The 27,637-nt window shown below is 49.0% G+C and overlaps 1 protein-coding gene and 1 long non-coding RNA gene across 7 annotated transcripts; one reads left to right on the forward strand and one right to left on the reverse strand.

Annotated features, from left to right (window-relative positions):
- Positions 1–1,090: 1,090 nt before the first annotated feature.
- On the reverse strand, positions 1,091–25,169 carry LOC310701470 (class I histocompatibility antigen, F10 alpha chain-like). Of its 6 annotated transcripts, XR_014523055.1 has the most exons (9): positions 24,485–24,578; positions 17,695–17,970; positions 7,172–7,447; positions 5,788–6,075; positions 4,428–4,514; positions 3,223–3,261; positions 2,532–2,564; positions 2,003–2,098; positions 1,091–1,943 (listed from the first exon to the last, which is right to left on the reverse strand). XR_014523055.1 is itself a non-coding variant. In XM_083492391.1 (8 exons), the coding sequence occupies exons 1-8, from the start codon at positions 24,561–24,563 to the stop codon at positions 2,083–2,085; spliced, it is 1,086 nt and encodes a 361-aa protein (XP_083348517.1). In that variant the 5' UTR covers positions 24,564–25,169; the 3' UTR covers positions 1,091–2,082. The 6 variants fall into 6 exon arrangements, 4 of the variants coding, with proteins under 4 accessions (XP_083348517.1, XP_083348516.1, XP_083348515.1 ...); XM_083492391.1 differs by having other exon boundaries at positions 1,091–2,098; positions 3,223–3,253; positions 24,485–25,169; XM_083492390.1 differs by having other exon boundaries at positions 1,091–2,098; positions 24,485–24,813.
- LOC310702129 lies at positions 6,778–15,850 on the forward strand. The gene is made up of 3 exons (XR_014523275.1): positions 6,778–9,057; positions 13,079–13,457; positions 15,227–15,850. It is a non-coding gene; the product is annotated as an uncharacterized lncRNA (long non-coding RNA).
- Positions 25,170–27,637: the final 2,468 nt, after the last annotated feature.

Genomic DNA, 27,637 nt, shown 5'->3' on the forward strand with positions numbered 1-27,637 from the left:
CCCACCAGATGTCAAGGAGATAAAGAACTATCTGACTTTTAGGAGACATCTGAAGGCAGCCCTGTTTAGGGAAGTTTTTAATGTTTGATATTTTATTGTGTTGTTAATATTCTGTTGGGAGCTGCCCGGAGTGTGTGCTATCCGAAAATGCAGGAAAAACCGTGAAGCCAGCTGACGCCTCTACATAGCTCCACCCTTATTTCAGACATTGTGATATATCAATATATTGCAATGTTTAGCTGGTGGTATATCATGATGTTGAAAACCAGATATTGCCCAGCCCTAATTCAGTCCGTGGCAACCCCAAAATGAGTACCGGAGGCAGCATGCTTCTGAACACAAGGTGCTGGTAATCTCTCCTGGGCAGAGTCCCAATGTTCTGCTCTTGACCTGGTCTACCCATTGAGGCATCTGTGAGGAGCCTGGAGCTCATGGGCCATTAGCCATTTCCATCCAGGAAGCTCCTCTTATGTTCGCAACTGTAAGAGTATTCCAACTCTTTTAAAGTTATTTTGGGTTGATTTAATTTCTTTTAAATTATCTTATTTTAAATTTTAATAATTCAAATCTTTTAAATGGCATTGCTTTTAACATTTTGATGTTTGCTGCCCTGAGCTCCTTTCGGAGGAAGAGTGGGATAAAAATTTAAAATAAATATTTTGGGCATCTTTTCACCTCCATGGGAGAACTTCCTCCTGGGTTTGCGGACTTTCGGGGCAACTCCACCTTGGTCATCTCCCACCACCCCCTGCCCCAGATCAGATACCTGCACATTTCTTTTATTATATTCCCAACCCTCCTTTCTTCCGTCCTGGAACCAAAGGCAGCATCCAGGTGGTTTCCCCCACCCCCAGGCCCTGAGCAGACTTCAGACCCTCTTGGCTTCAGAAACACAGCGGCCTCATGTAACTTAAGTGCACCCCTGCAAAACCACAGATTATATCCCCATCTCGCTTTGGACACTTGTTCTTCAGTCACTTTGCAATGGAAGACCAATTATTGGCACCTCCCTGCAAGAGTCTGTGAATATTCTCAGAACCTCAAAATCTCTGGAACTCCTGTGATAAGAGGGAAAGAACTACTAAAGAAGAAGGGGGTGCACTCTTATTTATTTCAGTCAAACAGATATTACAAAAGGAGTAATAATAATAATTACATCCAGTGTCTTCAAAGCAAGATGCAGCAAATCCATTGGGTTGGGCAAGAAGAATCCTGCAGCCCCTGGAGGTCTAAGAGAGTTATTGCATTCTTATTTCTAGGAAAGAGTTTCCTGAAGGAATGCCAGTCTATGAGAAGGGAAGGAAGATGGCGGGAATCATATGGAGGGAACCGCAGAGAGGCAAAGTATGATCCTCAACTGACTACAGGTGAAAAAGCAAGAATGTGCGAGATAACACGCAAATTGAAGGCAACAAAACTAGTTTACTTGGAGGAGTTCATGTGGTCCCACTCCCAGTGGGTCACCCCTCCTAGAAGGCTGTGGGGACCAGGCAACAAGTCTCATGAACTGAAGGCCTGCAGTCAAAAAGAAGGGGCTGCTTATTTCAGATCAAACTGGCCATGAAGCTCCTGACCTGCCTCTTGGCTGTCAGCAGGATCAGACATTACATCCGCTTAGCCAAAGGCTGGGCGGCCCAAGAGGCAGGTTGGCAGTAACAGCTCAGCCTATTTCCTGCATAATACACCTAAAGCAGTTCTCAGATGTTGTCTTTCCTTCAATTTGGATGGCAAGCGAGGGACACAAGATTGTGGAAGGGATTGTAAAGGAAACCACAGCAACAAAGAACCAAGAGAAAACATCAAAATCGCTGCTCAATCTCCCCATCCCTTTTAAAAGCTTTTAGTTGCATATATCTGGCACATTTCTGATTAACACAAGCACATTTCTGAAAATCAGCTGCAAAGCAAAATTGGCCAAAATCCAGCAAAAAAACATGATTATCCTCAAATTCTAGTTACAACTGGAGTCACAATGGATGGGTAAGAGCCAGTATTAAGGAACATCATAAACAGCATTAAAGGACAGCAGGAGCTCTGAGCCTCTGCAATTCACAGCCAAACTTGTGCAGGCTCCTTCTGGTCTCATCTCACACACCAACTGAAGGAAAAAAAGAAACAGAGTGTTTCAAAGTTAAGCCAACATCATAGTGTGGGGACATCAACATTACAGAGCTAGTGGGAACCCAAAGGCCATCTAGTCCAGCCTCACAAAGAAACCCACCATCCCTCATCATGTCAGATCAGACCTAAGATATGCTAGGAGTGTCACCAAAATGGGCCTGCAGAGCAAATGCCTGCAGAGGGCAGCTCAAGCAAGTGAGCCAAGCTGCACACTTTGGGGGAATACCAGAAGGACACAAATACCAGAAGGACACAAAGCAGTCCTACTAGGAGAAATCACTTCCAGAACCCAAAATGTGACTCCCAAGGTGGGTAACAGGAAAGCAGAAGCTTTTCACCATTTGGGGATGTTCCCCACGGAGTCTTCTGCAAGAGCCCCACTTTGCCCCCACCTGCCCCCCCCCACTTACCCCTGGCAGAGCTGTCGGACCCCTGGTCGCTTGCTGCAAAAGGGAGGAAGCACAGGAGTCAGGATCCTGGGGAGGGAGATCCCACCCCCCCTCAGCTCTTCTCCTCCCTCCTTCCGACCCCATCCCAAATCAGTCTCAATACGGGGAGGGGCCTAAGAAGAGTTCAGGGACAGGCAGCCCAGAGGCAAGGGGGCTCAAGGACAGCACTGGAGGGCAAAGAGAGATGGGCACAGCCTGGCATGGAGGCAGCGGGGGACTAGGGCAGGGGTGGGTGTGATTTGGGAAGGGGGCAGAAAGGCAGAAGCGGGGGGTAGGGGGGAGAGCAGTGGTGCCAAATCCAGAGGGGAGGGTTCCTGACACCCACAGACATGAGCCGACGAACCAATTCTTTAGCTTCAGGTTCCAGTAAATTAAACCACCAGAGACCCCTCTCCCCCCGCACCCTCGGCTCTTCCTCCTGCTCCTTCCTGGAGCCCCTCCCTCAGCCGACAGTCTCTCTGCAGCCTTTTCCTGGCCCTGAGGGACCCCTTGCTGTTCACAGACAGGCTGAGCAGACAGGCTGAAGCTTCCCATCAGGGTCTTGGGCTTCAGGACTAGGCCACCACTAGGTTTAGATTTGTCTGTTTGTAACCTGTTCCTGCTCCATATTGGGGAAAATATATCAGACAGAGAGAGGGGAGGAGTCACTCACTTGAGGCTGCTTTGTAGACTAATTTCTCGCTCTGTTTCCCTGTAGAGACAAAAGCAGAAGGTCAGAGCTGGAAGGAACCTCCAGAGGCCACTCAAATCCATTTCGACAATCTGGCTCTCAGATGCTGAAACCTTCCCAGCAGATGCTCCTCTTGTCTCTTCCAAACACCTCCAAGGAAGGGGAGCCCAGAAGGGGAGCTTTTCAAGGAACTCATGTTACAAAGAAGTAGAAAAAAGTGAGGAAATTAAATAAAAAAATCAACATGGTGAAACCAGGCAGTGGACAAATTCCAAGAGGGTGGAAGGAAACATTATCCAGTCCCTTCACTCATTCATTTGTGGATTGTTATTTTGGTGATTCCCCTGTCAGCTTCGCCTTTGAGCCAGTGCCACCGACTGGGCTCAATCTCTTCAGCCCCGACTGGGCCAGGCGAGCTGGAAAAGCACTCCCAGAGACCTTCCACTGCTGGGAGCAGCTCTAAGTGCTGTGGACCCACAACTCGGAGCTGTGAGCACCAAACTCAGTTCCAAAAGTCAGCAGAGCTGAATGAATCACACGAATGACAGCTCTGAAGAATAACTTCTTTTATTCTCTACGGCTGCTGCATTAACTAAAATAAACTAACAAAAGGCTAATTGGAGACGCTGGACTGCATGAGTGTTACACCTGCTTGAGCAGCCACCTTATCTATACACAGATAACACTCACGACTCCCACAGGCTGGAGCGGAAGAAGCGATGAGCAAAATCCGCCCCTCCTCTCTGGAACATCAGCAGATTCTTGCAATCGGAGGGGTGAAATATCCTCATCCCCATATAAAAATACAAAATGAGAGCACAAAATACATAATAAAACAAAAACAAACCAGTAACTCACATTTAAAAGGCCCAAGGCCTGGTTCGAGAGAAACATTTTCGCCTGGCGCCTAAAGATATGTAAGGAAGGCTCCCTGCTAAGTGTGCACAGGACTGAAGGCTTAGGATGGATTAAAACATCAGGTGGGAAGTGAATTTACTGAGCACAGAGTGAGCGCAAAGCAATGACCAACAGGACTTTTGGTTCATGTTCAAAGGGTGTTTTGTGGGGAGGGGTCTCTGTAGGGATACAAGGGGCAGTTTCCAGGAAGCTCCACCAGCACATTCCCAGTCGGAGGCCAAGACAGAAGGACACAGGAGAGGCAGAAAACGCATCCAGGGTTTACTTACTGCGGATGAAGAAGAAGATGATCCCAGAGACCAGCAGGATGGCAGCCATAACACCCAGAATGACTCCCACAATGAGCCCCAGGTTGACTGAAAGGGGACAAGAGACATTTTTATTCAGACTGGCGGCAGCAGCTCCCCAAGGCCTCAAGCAGGAGACGTGAGTGGAGGTGCTGAGCTATGAGCCCGGGAGGATTTTATGAGGGCCTGTTTCAAGCAGGCCCCCTCTCTCTCTCCTGACAGGCCAAGGTCTTCTCTGTAGTGGCCCCAATACAAGGTTTTTCCACCGAGTCCAGCATTAGAGGTCTTCAAAATAACCATTTTATTTAAGGAAGACAGTAGACAGGCACATCTGTTTCATCACAGACTCCAGACTTAAAAGCAGGTCTCCTCCTGCTCAGGTGCTTCAGCCTTCTCTGTCCTGACCCTGAGAGGAAGGGATTCCCTCCCCTCTGAGACCCCCCAGAGCCCAGCATTACAGGGCTTCAGGGAAGACACAAACCCTTAGGAAGAAGCATCTTGTGTAGGGTTGCCAGACGTCCAGTTTTTCCTGGACACATCCTCTTTTTCAGACTTAAAATGTTTGTACAGACAAATTTTTTAAATGAGGCAAAATGTCCAGTTTTTTTTGTTTGGGTGGAATCTCTGAAGTCCGCAGCGCTAGTGAGTGAGCCCTGGTCCACTCTGCCCTGCCTGTGTGAGTCTTTGGCTCAAGGGCCACTTCCATAATCCTCGCTTGCCTGCCTGTGAGAAGGGGAGTCTGGGGTGGGGGTGGGGATGTGCGTTCATGTGCTCCTGCTGGGGAAAAGGGAGTCTGGCTCTTAGACATTCTGCTTTGGTTCCTGCAGGCACAGCTTTCCTGGCCGTGTGTGAGAGACGAGCGTTGTTATTAAAATTCCTGCTTGCTCTTCCCAGAGGTGTACGGGTGTTTGGGCTGAGTGGAGATGAGTATCAGTTTTTCTAGCGCGAGTGTGAGGAGGAGCAAGTGAGAATCTTTTTCACTGTGAAGTACAGTCAGTCTGGGGCTCCCTCTTTTAAGTTTGCTGCCCCTTTTTCAGTTGCAGTGACTGTAAGTTTGATTTTGAAGAAATAACACATTTGCCCACATTCTGCGATATCACAACTACTTGGGCTTAAAGTCAAAAGGCGATGGCCAGTATTTACCTACGACATTCAATTTGAGTTCAAGGCCTATGAGACACTTGCTGGAAAAGGCTGCATCTCTGCTGAAGTCCACCAGTTGCTTCCCTCCAGAGACACAGACAGGATCCAACTGGGGTTCCCCATCTGAGGAGGTGGGTGGAAACCCCCCTCCCAGAGCCCACCCCTTCCTCTCCTGTCTGTCTGTCTGTCTGTCTCTCACCAGGCTCCTTCTCCCAGGCCACGTCCAGAGGCTTCTCCAGGCTGTCGTGATCCACGCGGCACCGGAAGCGCTCCCTCTCCTCGGGGTCGATCTGGACGCTGAGCAAGAGATAGTAGGTCCCGTCCGAGTTGGGGGCGACCAATCCTCGGAGGGTGCCCTCCTGCCAGACCTCCCCGTCCTTCACCCAGTTGGCATCAATCTCCTTGGGGTAGAAGCCGTGGACTTGGCAAACGAGGGTCTCCAGGCCGTCATAGTCTGCCTTCCTGGTCACCTTCACCACTGGAGCCTCTGCAAAAAGGGCCGCATTGGGGTTAACAGAGAGACATCCATAGCAGGAGGTAGATCAGGCTGATCCTGGCTCCTCTCTTGAGGGGGAAGAAATCCTGGACTCGCTGTTCTCTGTTCTCCGGGACTTTTCAGCCCAATAGTTAGTGAACAAAGCCAAGAGCCCTGGGAAAGACAGAGCTCCTTTCTAGTTCTCCCGCCTGCCCTGAAAGGGTCCCTTGAGGTTGGAAAGGGCCCGTCTCCCTTCTCCACGGCAGCCTCCCCTGGAGTGGAAAGGGCGGCTAATACGTATGTGTCAGGCCTCAAAAACGGAGGGTGCTAGAATTATTTCATTTTTAATTAATGTTCACATTAGCAAAACTAATAGAGACAGGAAGAAAGCCAGTCAAAACACTTGATCATGTGACTGGCACCTGTGCCAGATTCCTGAAGGCAGAAGTGTGGACTGTACCATTTGAAGGCACGGGGTTGGGGAAGATGACACTTCTGAATGTTCCCCATGGAAAAAAGTAAAATTCCTCACAAATAAAAAATATAAGAAGGCAGAAGAGGGACTTCCCATACTCTCTCACTATGTGTAGGATTTCTGCTTCTAGGCCACGAGTGGCTAACCTACAGACTTAGTGAGGGGGCTGCATCCATACTTCATGGGCTCCCTACACATTTTCTATTTTAAAGGTTAATTAATATAGTTTTAAAGACATTCCCCACTTTCTACTACCCAAGTGTAAAGGCAAAAGGCTTTTCATTATTCTGCCTCAAATCTGTCCATTTCAATTTTATGTTTTTACTTAATTTAAAATGCCTTTTGCTTTCCTGGCCCCTTCCCTGCTGTTTCTGTGTCCCCTCCCCCCATTTGTCTTTTGCCATCCCTTATCCTAGCCAAAGGGACATGGGGGGCTGTTTTTAAGCATCTCCCCCCCACACATCATACTCTGAAGTGACCCTTTTTCTCCTCCCAGAGTCCCAAACTTATTTCTGCCACCACCACCAAGAAAAGTGTTTGCTGTTTGGTCCAGAAAGGAAGACTGTTGGGGGGGGGAGCTTGAAGGGAAACTGCCCCACTGAGCCCCCTCCCCACCCCACTGCCCCCCCTTACCTGTCCTCAGCAGAGTCTCATTCCCATAGTCCAGGTATCTCCGCAGCCACTCAATGCATTCCTCCTCCAGGTAGGCCTTCCTGTGCTGGTTCCGGGCCCTGATAGGATCCCACTTCCTCTTGGTCACTTGGGCCCCTGCATCAGCTGCCGTCCAGGTGAGGGTCTCCTTGTCAAAGGCAATGAAGTCTCTCCCGTCGTAGCCGTACTGGTAATGCCCTCCTTTGCGCCCGTCTGAACTCAGCTCACAGCCGTACATCCACTGAAAGGTGTGGATCCCTGGAAGGACCAGAAGAGGCCCAGGAATCAAGGGGGGTCAGAGCAGCCCCTCCCCCATCAGCAAAAGAGCCCAGGAAAAAGGATTTATTTGCCTCAGACTCAGGGAAGAGGCAGCAGTCAGAGGGGAGGAAAATCAACCAGCATTGTATCTTTTTGAAGGCTCATCCGCAAAACACGTTCACTGAGGGAAACACTACAAGTTCCCCTTTAATTGCCCCCCCATAGCCTCACACTTTCTTTCCCCCTCCCCATTCCTAGTGGATTCTCCCAACTCCCTGGAGGCGGGGGAGGGGTGGGGTTTCCCTTCCTGTCCAACAGGAGCATCCCTTGCAGGGTTTTATCCCCCAGCTCTGCTCCTTGGATCTTGCCCCTTTTGGAGGGACGCCTCAGCTGCCCCCCCCCCCAGAAAGGGGGACACCCACACATGGGGGCCCTTTCAAGAGAGAAGGTCTCCTCTTCCCCTCCATCTCTCTCCCCCCAGCTTCTCAGTATCAAGGACCTTTTCCCTAAAAGGAGGAAAGTCATGGAAGGGCCTTTGGAAAAAGAAGTTTCCTCATAGCCTGGGTGGGAAGGAGAAGCCGCAAGGGGGGTTTGCCCCACTTCAATATTGCCCCCCTTCTCAGCAGAGGCCAGGCTGCCCTTGTCAAAGATGGGGGGTCCCTGCATCCCCCTGCCCACCCCAGGGGGCTACCACCAAATCTTCAAAACAACAACAACATTAAAACAATCATTTTGAAGTCCCATAATCCCTAAATGGGACAGATCATTTTGATTCTCTCATTAGATTTTACATATATTTGTCTTTGCATATTTACTTGAAGGTAAGTCACACTGAGTGGGGTTCGACTTACTTCCAAGTAAACATGCAGAGGACTGAGCAGTTACAATTGGAAATTAAAATAAAATAAAATCTGTTTGTGATCCTGGCTGCCCACACACCGGGACTAGCCCAGTTCTGAACTCTCTTCTTGAGGGACTCTTTCCTGGCAGTCAGTTCCGTGGGGTAAGGCAGGTTTTAAAGAAGAGCAACTGCCAGATGTGGGGCCCCGTTCTCTATCAGCCCCCCAGAAGGTGGAGTGAGCAGTCCAGACAACGGGATGGATTCTGAAAGGCTCCAAGGAGAAAGGGGGGCTGACAGCCGGCATCCCTATGGGAACCCCCATCTCCCTATGGAATAGGGACACCATCCTTCTTTCCTGTCGTCTCCAGCACTGCAGACCCCGGCCGTCCCCCACCCCCAGTTCACCAGGGCAGTGGGGAGGATGAGGAGGCAGAGGGAAGAAGTTTCATGGGGGGGGGGGACTCATAGCTGTGCTTATTTCTGGGGTCATAATTGCAGCAGACTGGGGGCATATTGGCACCTCAATAATGCAGCTACAATAAACTTGCTGCCTGGGACAGGTATTAAGGCACATGAGCACAGAGTCATCAAAGTTTCAGGGAAACTCCTCCCACCCCACCCAAATTTCAAAATTGGCAGTGCCACGGCTGGATTCCCAACTGGATTCCCAGCTCTTTGCTCTCTTCCAGGATCCCTCCCTATTATTACTTTGCCACAAAGCCAGTGCCAACGGTGCCAGGGAGAGAGCAAAGCGTCAACTGGCCTCCTTGTTTTTGTTGGAATTCTGCCTGGGTCAGAGGAATGTGCCACAGCGTAGGCACCGGCAGATATTCCTGTCGACCTCCCCGCGTCTCCACTCTGCTGATAAGCAGGCGAGGTCTCGGCGATTCATCTCAGATGTGTGAGAGGAACACACCGTTCATCATCTCTCCCCTTTGGTGTCCCCCAAGAGGGGAAAGAAGCAGACAGAAAACTATTTACATCTTTTATTTCTGTCTCTCATATCAGTACAGAGAAACACGTCTGCACTCGACAACAGCAAGAAGAAACTCCACCCATGTACTTCCAGTACGGGTCATATGACATACACACTGAGCTAACATCCGGTGCTCAGTACAGATTGGACTGCCCCTTTGTTTCCATGGCAACAGTCACAAACATCCTGTTGGGCTTTCCAGCCACATGCAGCTGACTGAGCTGCTGGAGCCTTTGCTTGCTGCAGCATTGGTGCTTTATGGTAACATACTCCCCCTAAAGTATCAATGCGTGCTGCGAGCAAAGCGTCATCCAGAGAAGAATACAAACAGTTGTTATACTTATAACATTCCCCTGTTGTTTCAGTTCCACCCTTGGAACTACCCGCCACTGGTTTTACCAATGTACCTCTCTGGTTGTGTGACTTCGCGTTACCTTGGTTAACAACTTTCTGTTGTGCCTTTGTCTCTGACTCAGACACAGCTTCAATCTGTCCTTGATCGTTTACAACAGCAACATATGCAAGGTTAGCAAACTCCTCTGAATACCTCTTGGGTGGTATTCCCTTCGTTGCTCTTTCAGACCTACGTAAGAGCTTCTGCTCTTCTCTGCTTTCTGGTTCAGCCTCCGAACTCTCTGAAGAACCAGTACTAAGCTTAATCAGTGGTTCATCCTCCTTTTCTGAGGGTCTAGTCATTATTTGAGATTTTCTCTCAATGACTGTGACAACTGAGCTGTCTGAGCTATCAGTGTCATCATCATCAGTACCACTGAACTCAATGAGATCAAACTCATCATCAGAATCATCAGAATCCTCATCAGAATCATCTGTGGAAAAAGTGTGAACAATCACTCTCTCCTGTTCAGGAGCACTCTCTAGAAACTTTGTGAGAATCACCTGACCAGATTCAGACAAAATTACTCTGTAGAGACCTTTTTCATAACCTACGAAGATGCCTCTGGCATTCTTTACCCCATTTGGAGCTTCTGTTCTCACATGAGACCCGAAAACCTTAAAGTAGGCAACAGAAGGTTTTCTATTAAACAGCTTCTCAAAAGGAGAACATCCCAACTCTGTTGAGACTTTCCTCAACCACACATGAAGATAGGACGCTAAAGATTCAGCCCAATAATCATGTGGCAAATGTGAACTCAGCAATTGCGCATGCATCCCCTTTTGCAATTCTTTGTTCACCCTAACACAGACACATTTCTTCCACGCTTCTTCGGAACTAGCAAGTTTGTGTCTTATCCCTTTTTCCTGCAGGAACCTCTGGAAATCCTGTAAAAGAAAAACTGGCTTGTCATCTGTGAAAAGACAATCAATGTTAGCATCATGCATACTTTTAACCTTGTCACAAAACTCTTGAAACTTTTCTAAAATTTCCTGCGGTTTCTTCATCAAGTAAACCCAAGAATAATTAGTGTAAGAATCAACACACAAAAGGTAATATTTTGCACCGCCTCTAGATGGTTCTAGGGGACCAATTACATCAGCATACACCCGCTGAAAAGCTCTGTGGACCTTCTTAGCCACCTTCCTGGTGCTCAATTTGTTGGTCAGACCTGTAAGAGAAATTTCGTTAGAATCAGAAGTATTACATTTCATGTAATCACTTTGATCAAAAGTCAACAAATACAGTCCATCTTTCTCTTTGGCAGTAAGAAACAGTTCTCTATCTTTGTAGATCTTGCATCTTTTAGCATCATAGTACAGTTTTAGTCCCTTCTTTGCAATCTGCGAAGCACTCAGCAGACTAAATTTCAGTTCTGGAACCAGGTAAACATCGCTTATAGTCAAGTTCAGACTCTCAAGATACACAGTTCCAATTCCGGTCGCTTCCAGTTCTTGACCGTTGGCTTGTTTCACAGTGAAGCTTTGCTTCTTCAACGTCGAAAACAGTCCTCTGTGTGGGCAGAGATGCTTCGTGGCGCCGGTATCGATTATGAATGCGTTCCCAACATCTGGCGTGGTTCCTTTCGCCATCATAGCCTTTGCAGGTTTCACCTGGCAGTTGGTACGGCTTTTGCTTGACGCCTCAGGCTTCGTAGAGCTGTTCTTGGCTCCTTTTGACTGTCGTGGCTTCTTACAGTTCCGCTGTAGATGCCCAGTCTGTCCACAATTGTAGCATCGGACGGCACTCAATGCTACAGCATCACCAGCAGTGGGAAGATTCGAACTCTGTTCTTGCCTCCCTCTGTCTTTCACTTCCAGTGCAGCAAGTCTGTCGTGTTCGTTCAGGACGACGGCACAGACTCTTTCCGCGGTTAGCTGCTGAGCAGGTAGCGAACCAAGCTGACTGGCAACAACCTTGTAGGTGCGGCTCAGGCTGTTTATCATCATGAAGCAAAACACTTCCTCCTGTAGACGAAAATTGCGTTCCACCATCTGTTGACGCAGAAACTTCATCTCTGTCAGGTGCGCTTGAACATCTCCATCAGGCGCTAATCTCAGATTGGTCAACCTCTCAAAATACAGCAACGCTGAAGAACCAGCATCTCTCTGATGCGTTGTACGCAGCGCGTTCCAAACCTCTTGCGCAAATTCCAAATGCTGTATATGCACAAGCTGCGAGTCTGACACACACAGAATTATAGCAGTCCTAGCCTTCACATTCTGTGACTCCCAAGCACGCGTTGGTGCTGCAGGGATGGGATTCTCAATCACCCCAAACAGTCTCTGATTCTGCAGCAGGGCCTTCATCTTAATAGACCAAGATGAATAATTGTCATTGGTCAGGAGGGGTGGAGAAGGCAAACCTCCCCCCTTCTTGGCATCCATTTTGAGTCCTTGCATTGACTCTTAAAACACAAGCCTCTAAAATCCAATAGCTGGCTTGTTTACACTCTGGACACCTGGCAACTCTGACTCTGGCTGCGTTGGAAAGTCCCTTCCAGCAGTTCGTGAGGACCTAGTCATAACAAACTTTGTTTACGCCTCTCTGAAGCATTGTCTGACTGCCCAGCCCTCTCGAGTAACTTTCCATTTCTCCTCTCTGAGGCACAGCCTTGTGAAGGACGTTGCTAGGCAACAGCGCATTCCTTTCCTGGACAGGAAACCACAAAAATGCCTGGTATGCAGGCCTCTTCTTAGCTGGAGCTGCTTTCCCACACACGCTCTCCGTGAAGCAGAGAATGAATCATTCTGCATTCACACTTTTAAGCCCTTAAAAGTCTCATACCTTGAGCTTCGGCTTGGCTGTCAGCTTCTTCTGGTCAGCTTCTGGCTGCAGAGAATCAGCCTCTCAAATCAGGCTTCCATGGAGCAGAGGAGGACTTTTCACCAGCCTCTCATCCAGATGTCCGATGGATCGATGAAAACAGCAACCATCCGAAGGCTGCCACTGTTGGAATTCTGCCTGGGTCAGAGGAATGTGCCACAGCGTAGGCACCGGCAGATATTCCTGTCGACCTCCCCGCGTCTCCACTCTGCTGATAAGCAGGCGAGGTCTCGGCGATTCATCTCAGATGTGTGAGAGGAACACACCGTTCATCATCTCTCCCCTTTGGTGTCCCCCAAGAGGGGAAAGAAGCAGACAGAAAACTATTTACATCTTTTATTTCTGTCTCTCATATCAGTACAGAGAAACACGTCTGCACTCGACAACAGCAAGAAGAAACTCCACCCATGTACTTCCAGTACGGGTCATATGACATACACACTGAGCTAACATCCGGTGCTCAGTACAGATTGGACTGCCCCTTTGTTTCCATGGCAACAGTCACAAACATCCTGTTGGGCTTTCCAGCCACATGCAGCTGACTGAGCTGCTGGAGCCTTTGCTTGCTGCAGCATTGGTGCTTTATGGTAACAGTTTTGTGCCACAAATAACAGGCATGGGGGGGGTGGAGGGAAGACATCTGTGCCTGCCACTGCAGAGACTTCTTCCGTAGAACTTTCCATTATGATGTCCCCCCTGCCCTGCAATACAAGTACTTTTGTACAGTGGTGCCTTGGTTCCCAAACACCGAAAACCCAGGGAGGCCTCACTTCGGACAACCGTAAGTCTGAGTATGGGCTGAATGTAAACTCCTCGCTCTGGATTAACCTGCAGTCTTCAGATCAAGTAATTCGCTTATTTAGCTTATGTGGGTAGCAATTTAAGATTTTAAGGAGGTTTTCTCACCACTGCTGTATCGCAATCACCATCTTTTTCCCCATGTTAAATCTTTTTTGCAGTTTCTAAATGAAAGGCTGTGATAGACTTCCAGGTTGGCGCCATCGCCGAATGGCGGACTCCCTCCGAGCTCCGGAGGGAGTCTGCTCGGCAGGGGCTGGGTCCTACCGCGCCGGCAACGCGGGGACCCTTAAAAACCACGGGCACGGAGCCCGTGGACATGGGTGACTCGGCTGGCACCGCTAGCGCCCTCCCGACTCGTGAAGGAGCCTTTTTAAAGGCTTCGGATCGGGTGCCGGGGAGCGGCGTGGTGCTTTGAGTCCTCTGCTTTCCCTGCCGAGCGCAGCCGCATGCCATTCGACGGAGAGCGCTGACTTCTTCCATTGGAAATTCGGACTATTAACAACAACCCGTGAGTAATTGGGAAACCGGGTTCAAAAGGAGAAAAAAAGAGGATTTTTTCGGATTTGGTACGAGCGGGGGGTGATCTAAAAAGGAAGTCAGTCCCCCCCCCATTGTAAACATTCTAAAACAAGGACTGGGTAACCAAGGTCCAAAGAGAAGTATACTTTTGATAAAAATCATTAATTCCACGATGGGAAATTATAAGAACTGTGCTGGAGGAGAAGAGCGGAGGGGGAGAAGGAAAATGCAACCCCCCCCCTCGGGAACCGGGGCGATTCGCAGAGCCTGGTGAAGAGAGACGGAGACTTTGACAGCTGTCAAAGTAGCTGTCAAAGCTGGAGAATATAAAGAGGACTTTGTTATGAGGACTTTGCTGGTTAATTTTGCTACAATTGGCTACAATATGGACATAAACTGTCGGAAAACAAGGAACAACAATTTGACTTTTGGATTAGAGGATACAAAGTTATTACAATCCCCCTAGAGGGGTTTCAGGACATTACAAGAACGGTCGTAAGTGGAAAAATACTCTTGGATTCGCACAGGACTTGCTATCTTCTGGGAAAGCTGCAAAACTGAAATAGTATTTTGTCTGCAGAGGTGTTTACACTAAAGGAGACAATAGAATTTTCTATTGAAGAAAGGAAGGGACTGGACGTAAGTTTTTGTTCCTGAATAGCAAACCTCTGTAGAGATACCAGATTTCTGAATTAGAACGTTTTAGCAGCTGAACAGGACAAGAAACCCGAGAAAGTGAGGAATAAAAAGAACAAAGGACTGATTACGACACGAAAAGAACAATGGGAGGAGCGGTTAAGACCAAGGAAATCAAAGACCTCTGTTAGATTGGACGTTTGAAGCTAAACATTATTAAAATAAATGAATTAAAAGAAAACCGGCAAGGTGGAATTGGGGAGAAATTTGGCCATGGACTTGAGACCTCCAGGCTGATAACATACAGACTGATGGACATGGGGAATTCAAACCGGGGAAGGGGGGGGGGGGAGATTTGGAATCCAAAGGCTGTGTAACCATATTTTGAATCTTCTTATATCTTTTATCTTCTATTTCTTTATATAACTTTTGTATATCATTGTATTTTGATTGGGCGTGTTTAAAAAAAGGGAATTCGTGGAAGGAAACCGGGGTGGATCTTGGGGAAAATCTTTTTTCTTTTTCTGTTAATGATGTGGGATGGTGGTAAGATTGTATAATTTAAATTGGATAATGGGTTAAACAAATTAAGTTTTAAACTGGGAGTGAGAGCTTGTAGAACCAAATTAATGAAAGGGGAACACAGTCGGGAGGGGGAGGGGGGAGTCCCCGAAAGTAGGCAATGAAAGCAAGGTTTTGAGTATATTCTATCCTTTTTTTCTTTTTTGTATTTCTATATTTCTGGAAACTTTAATAAATATGATTTAAAAAATAAATAAATGAAAGGCTGTGATATACAGTGGTACTTTGGTTCTCAAACGGCTTGGTTCCCAAACGCCAAAAACCCAAAAGTAAGTGTTCCGGTTTTTAAATGTTTTTCGGAAGCTGAACATCCGATGCAGCTGTCGGCTATTGTTTGCGGGGCACCTGCACCAATCAGAAGCTGCGTCTTGGTTTTCGAACATTTCGGAAGTGAAACGGACTTCTGGAATGGATTACGTTCGAGAGCCAAGGTACAACTGTATTTGGCGCTTTTGTTTTTTGCTACAGTGGTACCTCTGGTTGCGGACATGATCCGTTCCAGGGTGCCGTTCGCACCCCGAAATGTCCGTAACCAGAGTGGCGCTTCTGCGCATGTGTAAATACTTCCGGGTTTGCTGTGTTCTTAACCTGAAAAAAACGCAACATGAAGCGTTCGCAAGAAGAGGCATGACTGTATTTATTTTGCATTTTTGTGGCTTTTTCGGTTAATTTGTTTTCATTACTGTGTGGAACCCAGTTCAGCTACTGATGCGATTTATTGACTGTGTGACTGCGGAAATGGATAAAAGCCCCCCCTCCAAACAAGGACTATCATCAGTGCAGGTAAGGAAAAAATAATAATTTTAATTTTTATCATCTACAATACTGTCTTATTTATTTTATTTTATAGTACAGTACATTGATTATTGCTTTCATTTTATGGACCAATGGTCTCGTTAGATAGTAAAATTTGTGTTAAATTGCTGTTTTAGGGGTTGCTTTTAAAAGTCTGGAACGGATTAATCCGTTTTGCATTACTTTCTATGGAAAGCGCACCTTGGTTCTGGAACGCTTTGGTTTTGGAAAGGACTTCCAGAACGAATTAAGTTTGAGAACCAAGGTACCACTGTATAATATTAAGCAAGTGATGCATTTGAGGGATTTGAACCCAGGTTCAAGGACAACTGAAAGGTAACTGTGCTGATGGAGTGGAATATAAAGATATAAATGATGGAACAAACAGATGTTTGTAAATGTGTGCCTAAACACACTTTGGCTATATACTAAATTCTTTACTCCTGGTGAAAATAATTAAATGCTGACGTTAAGCCAACTTGTTGCTTTTCAAAAGGCCATGCGCCTCTTCCCTTTGATGCTCAGCACCATCAGGGCAGTCTATGCTGTGAAGAGCTGGGAGCTTTCCTGGGGAGAGGACAGACCTTGCTTGGCTGCTCTTTGCCCCCAGAGCTGAGTTGCTTTGTCTCATTGCTTCTTCAGCATAAATTGCTTTCTCCCTCATTTTATAAATGAAACTCCCTCCTGTTTCCTCATTATGTTAAATGGGATACACCTATACCTTCAACATTGCTTTTAAATAGAATCAGATAACATTTCCAGGGCTGTCCGTGGCACCTTTGAAGTGGCCACCTCATTTGTTTGGGATTTTCTGAGCTAAGCAATTGCAAGAAATGATCAGGAAACGAGAGACGCTCCTTGATAACATTTATGGGGCATTTTCCATGGATAGGTGCAGGGGCTCAGGAGGGACCCAATCCCCATTTTTAAAAGGGGGAGAAGCAGAAGTCCCAGGAGCCCAAGAGGAAGCCTGCAAGGCAAGGCTGGGCCTGATCCCACCGCAAGAAAGGCAGACCTGCCCATTGCAGCGCTGGCTTGGTCTCAGCTGACCCCCTGGGTTTCTTCCTTGCAAGCCTGACAAGGCCAACGAAGGCCCCAGAGGGCTCTGGACACACTCAGGCTGACACCTTTGGCAAGGCTCTTTCCACCTCCATTATTCTGTCTCACAGGTGGGGAATCTCTTTGGCTTCAGGGCCAGATCCTGATCAGGATTTTCCCCAGGGGCCAAAAGGGGCAGGAGGGTGAAGCTGACATCATAGCATAGCCCCCCCCCCCGTCACTCTACCCCTCCACTTCAGTTATTGTTTTAAGTGCTGGGACACCTGTGGTGCTGTCAGGGGCAGGGCTAAAGTCCTGAAGCAGGGAGCCTGCTTAGGAAGTGAGGAAGTGGAGAAGCCTGAAAGGTAAAGGTGCAAAATCATAGAGAGATCTCCCTCCAGACCCAGCAGAGGCTCCCACCTCTGAAGTTCTGCTCCAAAATTGCAGTTAGAGGGGGGAGTCACTCAACTTTGGGACTAAACATAAATGCCTCCCCCCAGCCTTCCAGCATGCTGGCTCCTTTCACACAACTAACGTCTCAAAAGGACTAACATCTTCTGACTCATTTCAGAAGGAAGTTTAAAAAACAAGGTCCAGAGAGTGTCATACTGGGGGGGGGGTCTCTCCCCTCCAAGTCTCGTTCTCTGTCCACCCCACCCCATCCCAGCCCCCATTAAGACCTTCATTAATGGAAGGGGAGATGCCTCTGCCCTGGTGGAGACCCCCACCCTCCATTTCCTGTCCTCCCAGCAGCCCCCTCCCAGCAATTCTGGCCCCTGGAGGGAACGTTATGGGGGGGGGGAGTGTGTGACTCTGTTCCTCTCCTGCCTTCCACTCACCTCCGCTCTGGTTGTAGCGATTCCTTGCAATTTCCAGGTTCTCCCTGAACACCAGCTCATCACCCTGAAGTATCTGAGTCTCCCTGTTCCAGTACTGAGGATCCTCCTTTTCCACCTTCCTTATCCAGGGGACACTAGGCAGCCGCTCCCTGGTGTCACTGTCGTACTGAACAAATTTCTGGTCATCCACGTACCCCACAGAAATGAACTGGGGCAGCCCCTGGCCAGGCTCAGACACAGCTGTGTAGAAGTAGCGCAGGGAGTGAGAAGTGGAGCCTGGAAAGGAAAAGAGAAGGGCAGAGAGTTAGGGGTCCTGCAGATGAAGGAGGCACCCTAATCCTGCTGTATTGCAGGCATCAGCCCTAAATTAGGAGATCCAAAGTTCAGCAGGGTTTGGGGGAGTTTACAGACCTGCCCTTAAACACAGAGGAGGCAGAGCAGAGGGGGCCTAAGAATCAGAGAGTTGGAAGAGGAAAAGATAGGATATAACTACAAGTAACAACAACAATAGCCCATGGAGCAGAGGGCGAGAAAAAGCTCTGCCAGGCAGCACTAAATCTCTGCAAGTCTCTGCTGAGGCTCCGTGTGAGGGAGAGAGAGGCCAGCCCCTCCCTTTTGCCAAGGGGGCAGGAATTGCCCCCCACTTGCAAGCGCCAAGCCGATGAGAGCTCCCACAACATGGTCTGAAGGCTCAGGATGCAGGCACCGAACAGAAGCTAAGCAGGCTCAGGACTGGGAAGTGGATGGAGGGGAGACCAGACGAAGCAAAATCCATATATTGGGAGAAGAGGAAGCTGCCTCCTCCTGGGTCAGAACACTGGTACAGGTAGCTCAGAGTTGTCTGCCCTGACTGGGATGGCTCATATCTGCAGCAACGGGCCTAGGAAAGACACCCCCTTGGAGCCGCCCCACCATCTGACCTTCTGGAGCCATGCACTGAACAGGTCTGACCTGGGTCTTGCTTCCTGGGCTCTGGGAGGCTTCGGAAAGATCTCCTGGGAACTCAGGAGAGCCCCACAAGATCCTGTGAGAACCTGCCAGAGTCTGTTATGCAAGGCAGAGGGCTTCAAAGCTCTTTTGGTACTGGAAAAACCTTACACAAAAAGAGCTCTCTGCCTTCTGCATATATAATTGGTGTGATTCCAGCATACAGTTGAAGTCCTTCAAGTTAAATGCATTCCAGTTGCTAGTCTCCTGCACTTTCCACCCGTTTTCCAGGGACAGATGTCAAGTTAATTGGCCTGTAATTTCCGAGATCCTTCCTGGATCCCCTTTTGAGAATCGGTGTTTCAATGGTTCAGTGTTGCAATCTTTCAATGGTCTGAGCTGCCACCCACAGAGCGGGTTCCCCACTTGAGAAAGAAGGCCCCACAGGGATAGCAGGGGCAGGAGGGCAAATGCAACTTTGGGGTCAGGTCTCAACATGTGGCCCCACATCCCCTTTCCCCCCACTTGCCCCTTCACGAGATCGAACACAGGAAGGGGGACATAGCTCTGGCCACCAGGGGGCCTAATGAGTCTCCACAGCAGATCCCCATCAGAAGCAATTAACTTTTGTTGACATCCATCAGCAGATTTTGCTGTTTCTGCTCACTCACCACACTCCTTACCCCTCTTCCCAAGTCACAGTGAATGTGTACTAAGGGGGCTGTGTGCCTCCTTTGCGCAGGAGGAAAGAGCCAAGGCTCCATGGTCCTCGTAATCTTCTCTAGGGTACAGGATGAGACCCACATAGAGGGCCCCCCAAGACAGCTGCAGCCCCTTAATTCCCACCCTGGGCTCCTCTGGAGTCAGTACCAAGAAAGGCCTCACAGATTTGGGCATAAGGATGAGGCCTTCCTTCCAACACTTGTCCCATTCTCTGCCTAGAGATTATCCGAGACCCACAAAAACAGCTCACAAAGACTTGGGGAGGGAGGGAGCTGATCATAGGCTTTCAGCATCATACCTGAGGCTTCTGCCCCCACCAGAACACCCCCCTCTGAGGGAAAAGCTGAGTCGAGTTCAGCGAGAGATGGGGCATTTCCCTGGCGGAAGGTAGAGGGGCACAGTGCTAAAAGGAGAAGAGGAGGCTATTCCTGTTTTGCCTCAGGTAGCAGAAATGGGACGTATAATTATGATGATATATTTAATTTATATACCCCCCTATACCTGGAGGTCTCAGGGTGGTTCACAGAACAAAATCAGAATACAAAACCACAAAATATTCACTAATAAAAAGCCACCACCCCCCCAAAAAAAAACACCCCACACTTTTAAAAGGATGTCAATCAAATCAATCAAAGGCCTGGTTAAAAGGGAATGTTTTTGCCTGACTTAGTCCAACAGGTGTATAATGAAGGTGCCAGGCAAACTCCCTGGGGAAGTAAGAGCTGTTTGACAGTGGAATTTGCTGCCAAGGAGTGTGGTGGAGTCTCCTACTTTGGAGGTCTTTAAGCAGAGGCTTGACAACCATATGTCAGGAGTGCTCTGATGGTGTTTCCTGCTTGGCAGGGGGTTGGACTCGATGGCCCTTGTGGTCTCTTCCAACTCTATGATTCTATGAGAGCCTTCCAGATGGGGAGCCACTGCAGAGAAGGCCCTGTTCTCACATTGCTGTCACTCTCCGCCCTCCAGAGGAGGCAGCAGAGGAATGAGGGCCTCAGAAGATGATCTCAGAGTCCGGGTAGATTCATAGAGAAAGAGGTGGTCCTTGAGGACCCTGTGAAAATTGTGTCGAATGCACTTTGGACAACTTCACCCTCAAGGAGGAAGAAGCCAGTTTTAATTTGGCCAGTGACTCATCTCAAAACAACTAGGAAACTAAATTAAAAACCACAGACAGGACTCTGAGGGTCCAACCCCCCTGCGATGCTGGCATTTCAACTGCAGCATCCATGGCAGATGGCCATACAACCTCTGCTAACCAATCTCCAAAGAAGGAGAATCTACCACCTGCTGAAGGAGATCCACTGTGGAAAACAAAGTTCAAGGAAGCGTAAACCTGCAAGATGAGTTTGCTTGAATTACATACGCCGTGATGGTGTGTTGACTCTGCTACCTCCCTCCGGCTGGGTTTCCTTTCAGGCAAGATCAAATGGGACCCACTTCTAAGACCCTCCCCTCCCAGGGCAGGGGCTTCCCCTACTTCAAACCACAAGAGCTCAGAGCAAGGCTGCCTCTGGTTGTGGCATCTGGCTAAACAACACAGGCAGTTCTGCTCAGTGGTCAGGAGACAAAGAGCCACAAAATGATGAGGAATCTGAAGGAACCAGTGGTCTCCACCACCCTTTGCCCAGCCCTGTAGCAGACACAGTGAGGGGGCAGCCCCATAGGCGCCGACTCCATGGGGCTTGAGGGGGCCCGAGCCCCCTCAAAAATTCGTTTGGGGGGGCTCAGCCCCCCCAATAATCTCGGGCGGCGGTGGGCGCGTCCGCGGCTTTTATAGGGCGCCCGGCGCGCACCAGCTCGATAACGGGCACCGGCGCGGCGGGGGGGCGCCGGGCCGGGGGAGGGGGGCGGCCGGCCTGTCTCCTTGGCAACCCCATTGAGCAGCGCCGGCTCCCCCGGGAGGGCCATCCCCCCGCGCCGCCGATCGCCAACACCGCCGACGCTGTGGCTGCCCGAGCCCGAGCCTGAGCCCGAGCCCGACCCGGAGCCCGACCCCGATCCTGAGCCCGACCCGGAGCCCGAGCCCGACCCCGACCCGGAGCCCGAGCCCGACCCGGAGCCCAAGCCCAAGCCCGTCAGTCAGTCAGGAAGGAAGGAGAAATGGGGAGGGAGACGAGGGAGGAAAATTGCGCGCAGGGTGAAGAAAGGAGAAGGGCGAACGAGACGAGCTTCCAACCCAAAAAAGGGCTGGAAGACTGGGAGGATGAAGGATCGGGAAAGAAAGCGACGCCTTCCCCGCCCGCGACGTCGCCCGCTTGTCATTGGCAGCGCAGCGGGCGCCCAGAGGGGCTGGGCACCGGCGCAGGGCCGCTCCACAGCTGCGGAGGACAGCTGCGCGGCTAGCAAGGTGTGCCGCGTAGAGCGCGGCCCTTGTGTAGCCCGGTGGCCAGGCAAGCTCGGGCGGGGACCCCCATGCGAATCTAAGACGGGAGAAGAGGGCAGAGCAAAGGGGGTCCCTTCCCCAACCTCTGGCTCTGAGACTTCCCTGAGCCCCAGAAAAGCGAAAGGATTTTCTCTTCTTCTTTTTTTATAAATATTTTATTAAGTTTTCAAATACAAAGTTAGAAACATACACTGAAGAAAAAAGTAAAAGAACAAGAAAAAGAAAAAAAGAAAAAGAAGAAAAGAAAACCAACCATTCAACACATTTTTTATATAACTAACTGGACTTCCTCGCATCTCCCTTACCCTGCATTCTTTATAATAAAGATATCAGCAAATTATTACCTTGTTTCGTACCTTATTTTGTACTTTTCAAATACTATACCTCTAAATTTAACATACTTTTCATCAGTTACTTATATCTTAAATTAAACATAGTATTACCTTAGATTTTGACCTTTTCTTACTTAAAATATAATTTCCTGTTTCCCAAATCTAATTGCTGAAGCTATAGTTTCCGAATCGTGTAAATTTTTAACATTCATACAACTTATATTGCTTTTGTAAATAGTCCTTAAATTTTTTCCAGTCCTCTTCCGTTGTTTCTTCTCCCAAATCTCGGATTCTGCCAGTCATTTCAGCCAGTTCCATGTAGTCCATCAATTGCGTCTGCCACTCTTCCAGTGTGGGCAAATCTTGTGTCTTCCAATATTTTGCGATAAGTATTCTTGCTGCTGTAGTTGCATACATAAAGAAAGTTCTATCCTTCTTTAACACTTTCTGGCCAACAATGCCCAACAGGAAGGCCTCTGGTTTCTTGGGAAAGGTATACTTAAATACCTTTTTTAACTCATTATAGATCATTTCCCAGAAGGCCTTCACTTTTGGACAAGTCCACCAGAGGTGAAAGAATGTCCCTTCAGCTTCCTTACATTTCCAACATTTATTATCAGACAGGTGATATATTTTTGCAAGCTTGACTGGGGTCATGTACCACCTATAAATCATTTTCATAATATTTTCCTTCAAGGCATTACATGCCGTGAATTTCATTCCAGTGGTCCATAACCTTTCCCAGTCCTCAAACATGATGTTATACCCAATATCCTGAGCCCATTTTATCATGGCTGATTTGACTGTCTCATCCTGAATGATTTTCTCTTCAACCTGCCCTCCATCCTCTTGCAGAAAACTCTTTGCCTGCCCTGCCCGTATCTCGTTTTTGCTTTTTAATTCCACACACGCACCCTTCGGACTTCGTGGCAATCGGGCGCACGGGTGCGTTTCCTAAGAGAGTGAGGACCCCCGCCTCCTCCCCACCTGCTCCCTCGCCAGCCAGCCAGCCGCGCGCCCTAGCCGGAGAGCCCCGGCCGTCCCCGTCGCGCAATCGGCTGGATCTCCCTTCAGCAGGCCGTGCTCACAACTCGGCCCAGGGACCCCCCAGCAGCGGATCTCCGGCCCAAATGAAGAATCCAGCAACAAGCCCCCTCCTCCCCAATCGCTCCGCCGAAATACGCTCCAAAACCCCCCAGATAGGCCACCAGCCGCCAAGTCTCGTGGCGCCCTGAGCGAGGGTCTCTCCCCAACACCGCCACCTCGAACTGCGTTCTCCCGGCTACCCGAGCGAACCAGCGGCAGGACCCCGGTATGAGCCCCCCCAATATTTTTTATAAGTCGGCGCCCCTGGGCAGCCCCCCATATCAAGAGGGTTTAAGAGACAAACAACAGGTCTTTCTCTTTAGTTCTTAAAGCTTTTAAGTTACTTTGAGAATTTTTATGCAACAAGGAACTTTTAAACTAAAGATAGTATTATATCCATACCATTTTCCATTAGAGAACCACAAAAACTATTTACAATAAAGATTCAAGTAGGGAGCCGTGTTGGTCTGACACAGTTGAAATAATAATAATAAAAAAATGTCCAGTAACACCTTAGAGACCAACCAAGTTTGTTCTGGGTACTGTGTAAGCTTTCGTGAGCATGCACACTTCTTCAGATACAGTGTGCAAAACGTAGTGAAAGGGGCTGTACAGAAATGGCACAGAGGAGCCCCCTGCATAATTCACAAAATCTACATTTTTGACAGGCAACAGGAAGGGGTTTTTTTGGGGGGGGGAGTTACAATTGTAAAGCAGGAGAACCTGATTATGAATGTCGCTGTGAAAGGGAACTCCTGAGCAAAACAACACTGGGAATTGCGGGTGGAGACCCCTTACTCAGACATCCCCCCCCCCCCGCAAATAAAGTCTGCTACACCCGTCCAGCTCCCACCTCCAGGCTGGTCTGCTGAGTGTTTAGCTGAGTTTTCAGAGCGGCTGAGGGTTAGAAGAGGGAAGGTAAAAAATAGAAAAGGAAGGACCTGTGTACTCTCTCTCTCTCTCTCTCTCTCTCACACACACACACACACACACAAACCAGAGTCTACACGAAGCTGCGTGGGGCGGGGGGGACAGGCGAGTCACTTCCCCCCCCCCATGAATCCTGCCAACACCTTCAAGCTTTTTTTAATTCTTTGATTGAGCTTACGAGCCCAGGAGTGAAGCGGCCCCTGCCCCGGGCGGCATACAAAACAAGCCAAGTCTGGGAAACAGATATTTGGGAAGGGATCCGGCTCCAATTCGGACAGGAAACCCCCCGATCGCCCCTTTCAGTGCCCACGAAATGCAATTCACAAAGTCTCACTTGTCCAGTCCCCCCCCCCGCCCCAAAGCTTAGTGCAAATTATTTTCTCCCCCCGCCCCAGAGCAGAGTCCTTACCTGCGCAGTCCAGGAGCAGCAGCAGGTGGGCAGCCGCCCACAGGATCAGGGGGGGCCAGCGGAGGAGGAGGACCCCCATCTCCCCCCAAAACGCAGCTCCCTTTTCCTCCTCTTACTCCAGCGACGTCCTTCTCCCTCCGACTCCGAGACCCGCTCTCTGCCCCGCCTGCGGAGCCAATAGCAGAGCGAGCCCGGATTGGCCGAGGGGAAAATATTCCACCAATCGGAAATCTGCGCGCAGATAGCGGCACCGGTCGCCAGGCAGAACTCGAGGCGCAAGTTTGGGAGCGAGGCTGGAGAGGGAAAGAGAAAGTGATTGCAGCTCCTCGCTGGGAATCGCCGCCTCCCTCCCCCTCCCTCTCCCCCCCCCGGCAGCTCTTCCTGTCCTGCCCTGCAGGGGGGGGCGGAGGGGGATTGCCAGGGGAGGATCCCAGGTTCAGTCCCCGCATCTCCAGGGGGGGGGGTCTGGGAATGCCCCCTCTCTGGAACTGGGGGGAGGGGCTGTGAGATCCGGAGCGAGGTGGAATCGTGGCTGAGTCAGTGCAGGGCAGGCTCCTGGGTCCTGTTTCTAAGAAGCCCTTGCATGGCTTCAAAGATGGCTCCCTTCTTCCTCCACTGTCAGAGACAGTAAATGCATTAGCATCCCACTCGCTGGGTGTCCCTCCCGTCCTCCTTGCAGGATTCCTTACTGGGGCATCTGGGTGGTCACTGGGAGACCGCCATGCTGGACTCGATGGGCCCCTTTGGAGTGATCCAGCAGCCCGGCTCTTCTCCTGTGACCCTCTATCTAGTGGCAGGGGGTTCCGGCGGTTAATTGTGTGCCTTGTAAAGAAATGCTCAGTGTTGCAACTAGGGCTGAACCTTAGGGTTGAAGTCAAAACAGAGAGAGAGAGACAGAGACAGAGAGAGCCCCCTTTGCTCACTCAGCAAGACCCAGCGGCTGCCCAGCCTCTTCTGGAAGGCCCTGAGCCCAGGCTGGGTGCTTGGCCCAGAGAGCGCTTGGCCCACATCCCACTTCCAGAAGCCTGAACGTTGAAACATGAGCTAAGCATGGGACACACGCAGAAGCTGCTGCCTTTTCCAAGAAATCAGGAGAGAGACAAGTAGTGGCCGCTCCTTGCCCAGGTACAAGGAAGCTTTGGATTTAAGGGGGGAAGGTAAAGAATGATTTGGGAGTTCTCTTTTCCCCAAGCTGCATGATCTCTATCATCCCTATTTCTCCTTGTCTGATGCAAAAGAGAGAGAGAGAGAGAGATTATCCTAGCAGAACTGAATGATACTTGTATATAATAAACAAATGGAATAAATATACTAGAAGAATATACAGGAAAAGTTATAAACAAACTGTGCAACAAAATTAAGACAATAGAAAAATTACAATGAGAATGATTGGAAGTTTATTTCAGAAGACTTTATTAGATAAGACAGAATGTTATAACCAATATTCATTTCTTATTGTTAACGCTCTTTTTAAATTTTCTTTATCTTTTATCTTTTATCTCTTATAATTTTGTGTTTAATTTTGTTGTAACTATTTGTAACATATATGTAAGCTGATATTTTAAATCAATAAAGACGATTTAAAAAAAAAAAAAAAAGGAATCTTGCCTTTCTCAGAGACTGGGTGCTGTGTGACAGTATATTCAAGGCATATATGAAGAAAACAGCCCTCATAATCATTGGCAGAAAGGGGGAGACTGGGGGGCAGCTGGACCAGCGTCTAGAGTCAGGATGGGCTGAATGAGGGTCAACAAACTGACCCTCCCTCCCCAAACAAGGCGCAAATGCTGCTCAGGGAGATGCCATTCGCCCATCCTAAACAACATCGACAAACGTGACACATAGTTCACATTGTGTTCTGTTGCTGCAGGATATCTCTTGGATGCCTTTAAAAGAGGTTGAGACAAGTTCATGGAGGAGGAGGGGGGGCTATGGATGCCCCCCAGCCATGATGGCTCCACTCTGCCTCCCCCTTTGGAGGCAGCCATTCTTCCAGAAGAGGCATCGGCCAGGAGGCTGCACTTGAGGGGCCTTTGGCCGGATCCAGCCAGGCTCTTCTTCTTGTTTCCCCTGTTAAAGTGACTCTCGGAGTCTATTCTCTTCTTGGCCATTATTCACAGAAACAATTCAGGGTTGCAAGATAAGCCCCTGTGAAGGAGGAGGCTGGCTGTTTTGAGGGGGGCTCTCCTGGACTTAATATGCTCAGTCACCTCAGGGACGTCTTAAGCTTTACGTTTCACCTGCTCCATCTAGTTATTCCTGGACAGGGATAGTCTGCCCACAAGGATCCATGTTCCTCTCACCTCCTGACAGGATTATTGTAATATATGTTGTTTTCCCCAATACAGTAGGGATGCTTCAGCTGCTACAAGATAAACCTGAGAGGATTTTTACTGCCACAGCTCATTTAGGGCCAAATCTCACCAGGGCCAAAAGACCCTCTGCCTGTTTGTCTGGTTCTGAGCTCAATTCAAAGGGCTAGTCTTGTTTTAGAAAGTCCTCAGTGGCTTGAGGCGCCTTCTGCTCCCCTGGTCTCCTCTGTGGAGATTTTTCTCCCTCTCCTTTTCCCTCTTCATGGAAGTGCAGTGGGCGACAACAACAACAACTAAAGGCCAGGAGGAAAATGTTTGTTCTTCACAGACTTTTAAAAAAGTTTACAGGACTTTAGACATTATTTTTTCCCTGTTCTTGATATTGTGTGGAAACAGCAACGAGATGATGGCATAAAAACGTCCTTGGTGTGTTTCTCTGATCCAAGCTGGATTGTTTCCCAGGAGACTTTGCCCCCTTCTGCCTCCCTCAGCAACCTCTGAGTCAGGCGGGAAAGTCCCAGGGCAGTTCCCACAACAAGGCCAGAATGGTTCGGACTCCCTTTTATATGTTTTGTTTTCCTTTTTACTTATAAGATGAATAGCTGAGGGTGCAGTAAACAGTTTTTGGCAAGATACAATAATCTAAATTTCGTTTGCATGCCAAGCTAGCAAAGGAATCTCAAGTGACTGCATCTCAGGCTGCTTGACTGACATTTCTCACAGGAATTGAAAAAAAAACGGAGGCAGATTTTGCTGAGGAAGTACTCATCGTCCATTAACACTGGGGTGTGTGTGTTTCCAGGGTAGATTCCTGCCCTCACACTCTCTCTCTGCCACAAGG

The sequence above is a fragment of the Podarcis liolepis genome (assembly GCF_965112155.1).
Source record: "Podarcis liolepis genome assembly, chromosome: 2".
NCBI classification, from domain to species: Eukaryota; Metazoa; Chordata; class Lepidosauria; order Squamata; family Lacertidae; genus Podarcis; species Podarcis liolepis.

Bases quoted from the DNA above. Each gene is read 5' to 3' on its own strand.
- LOC310701470 (XM_083492389.1), bottom strand. From the start codon at position 24,563: ATGGGGGTCCTCCTCCTCCGCTGGCCCCCCCTGATCCTGTGGGCGGCT. The intron at 6,076-7,171 runs GTAAGGGGGGGC...CCCTTTTTGCAG, and splicing joins TGAGACTCTGCTGAGGACAG to AGGCTCCAGTGGTGAAGGTG. The intron at 2,598-4,423 runs GTAAACCCTGGA...CTCCCTCCCCAG, and splicing joins TTCTTCTTCATCCGCAGTAA to GATCCTGACTCCTGTGCTTC.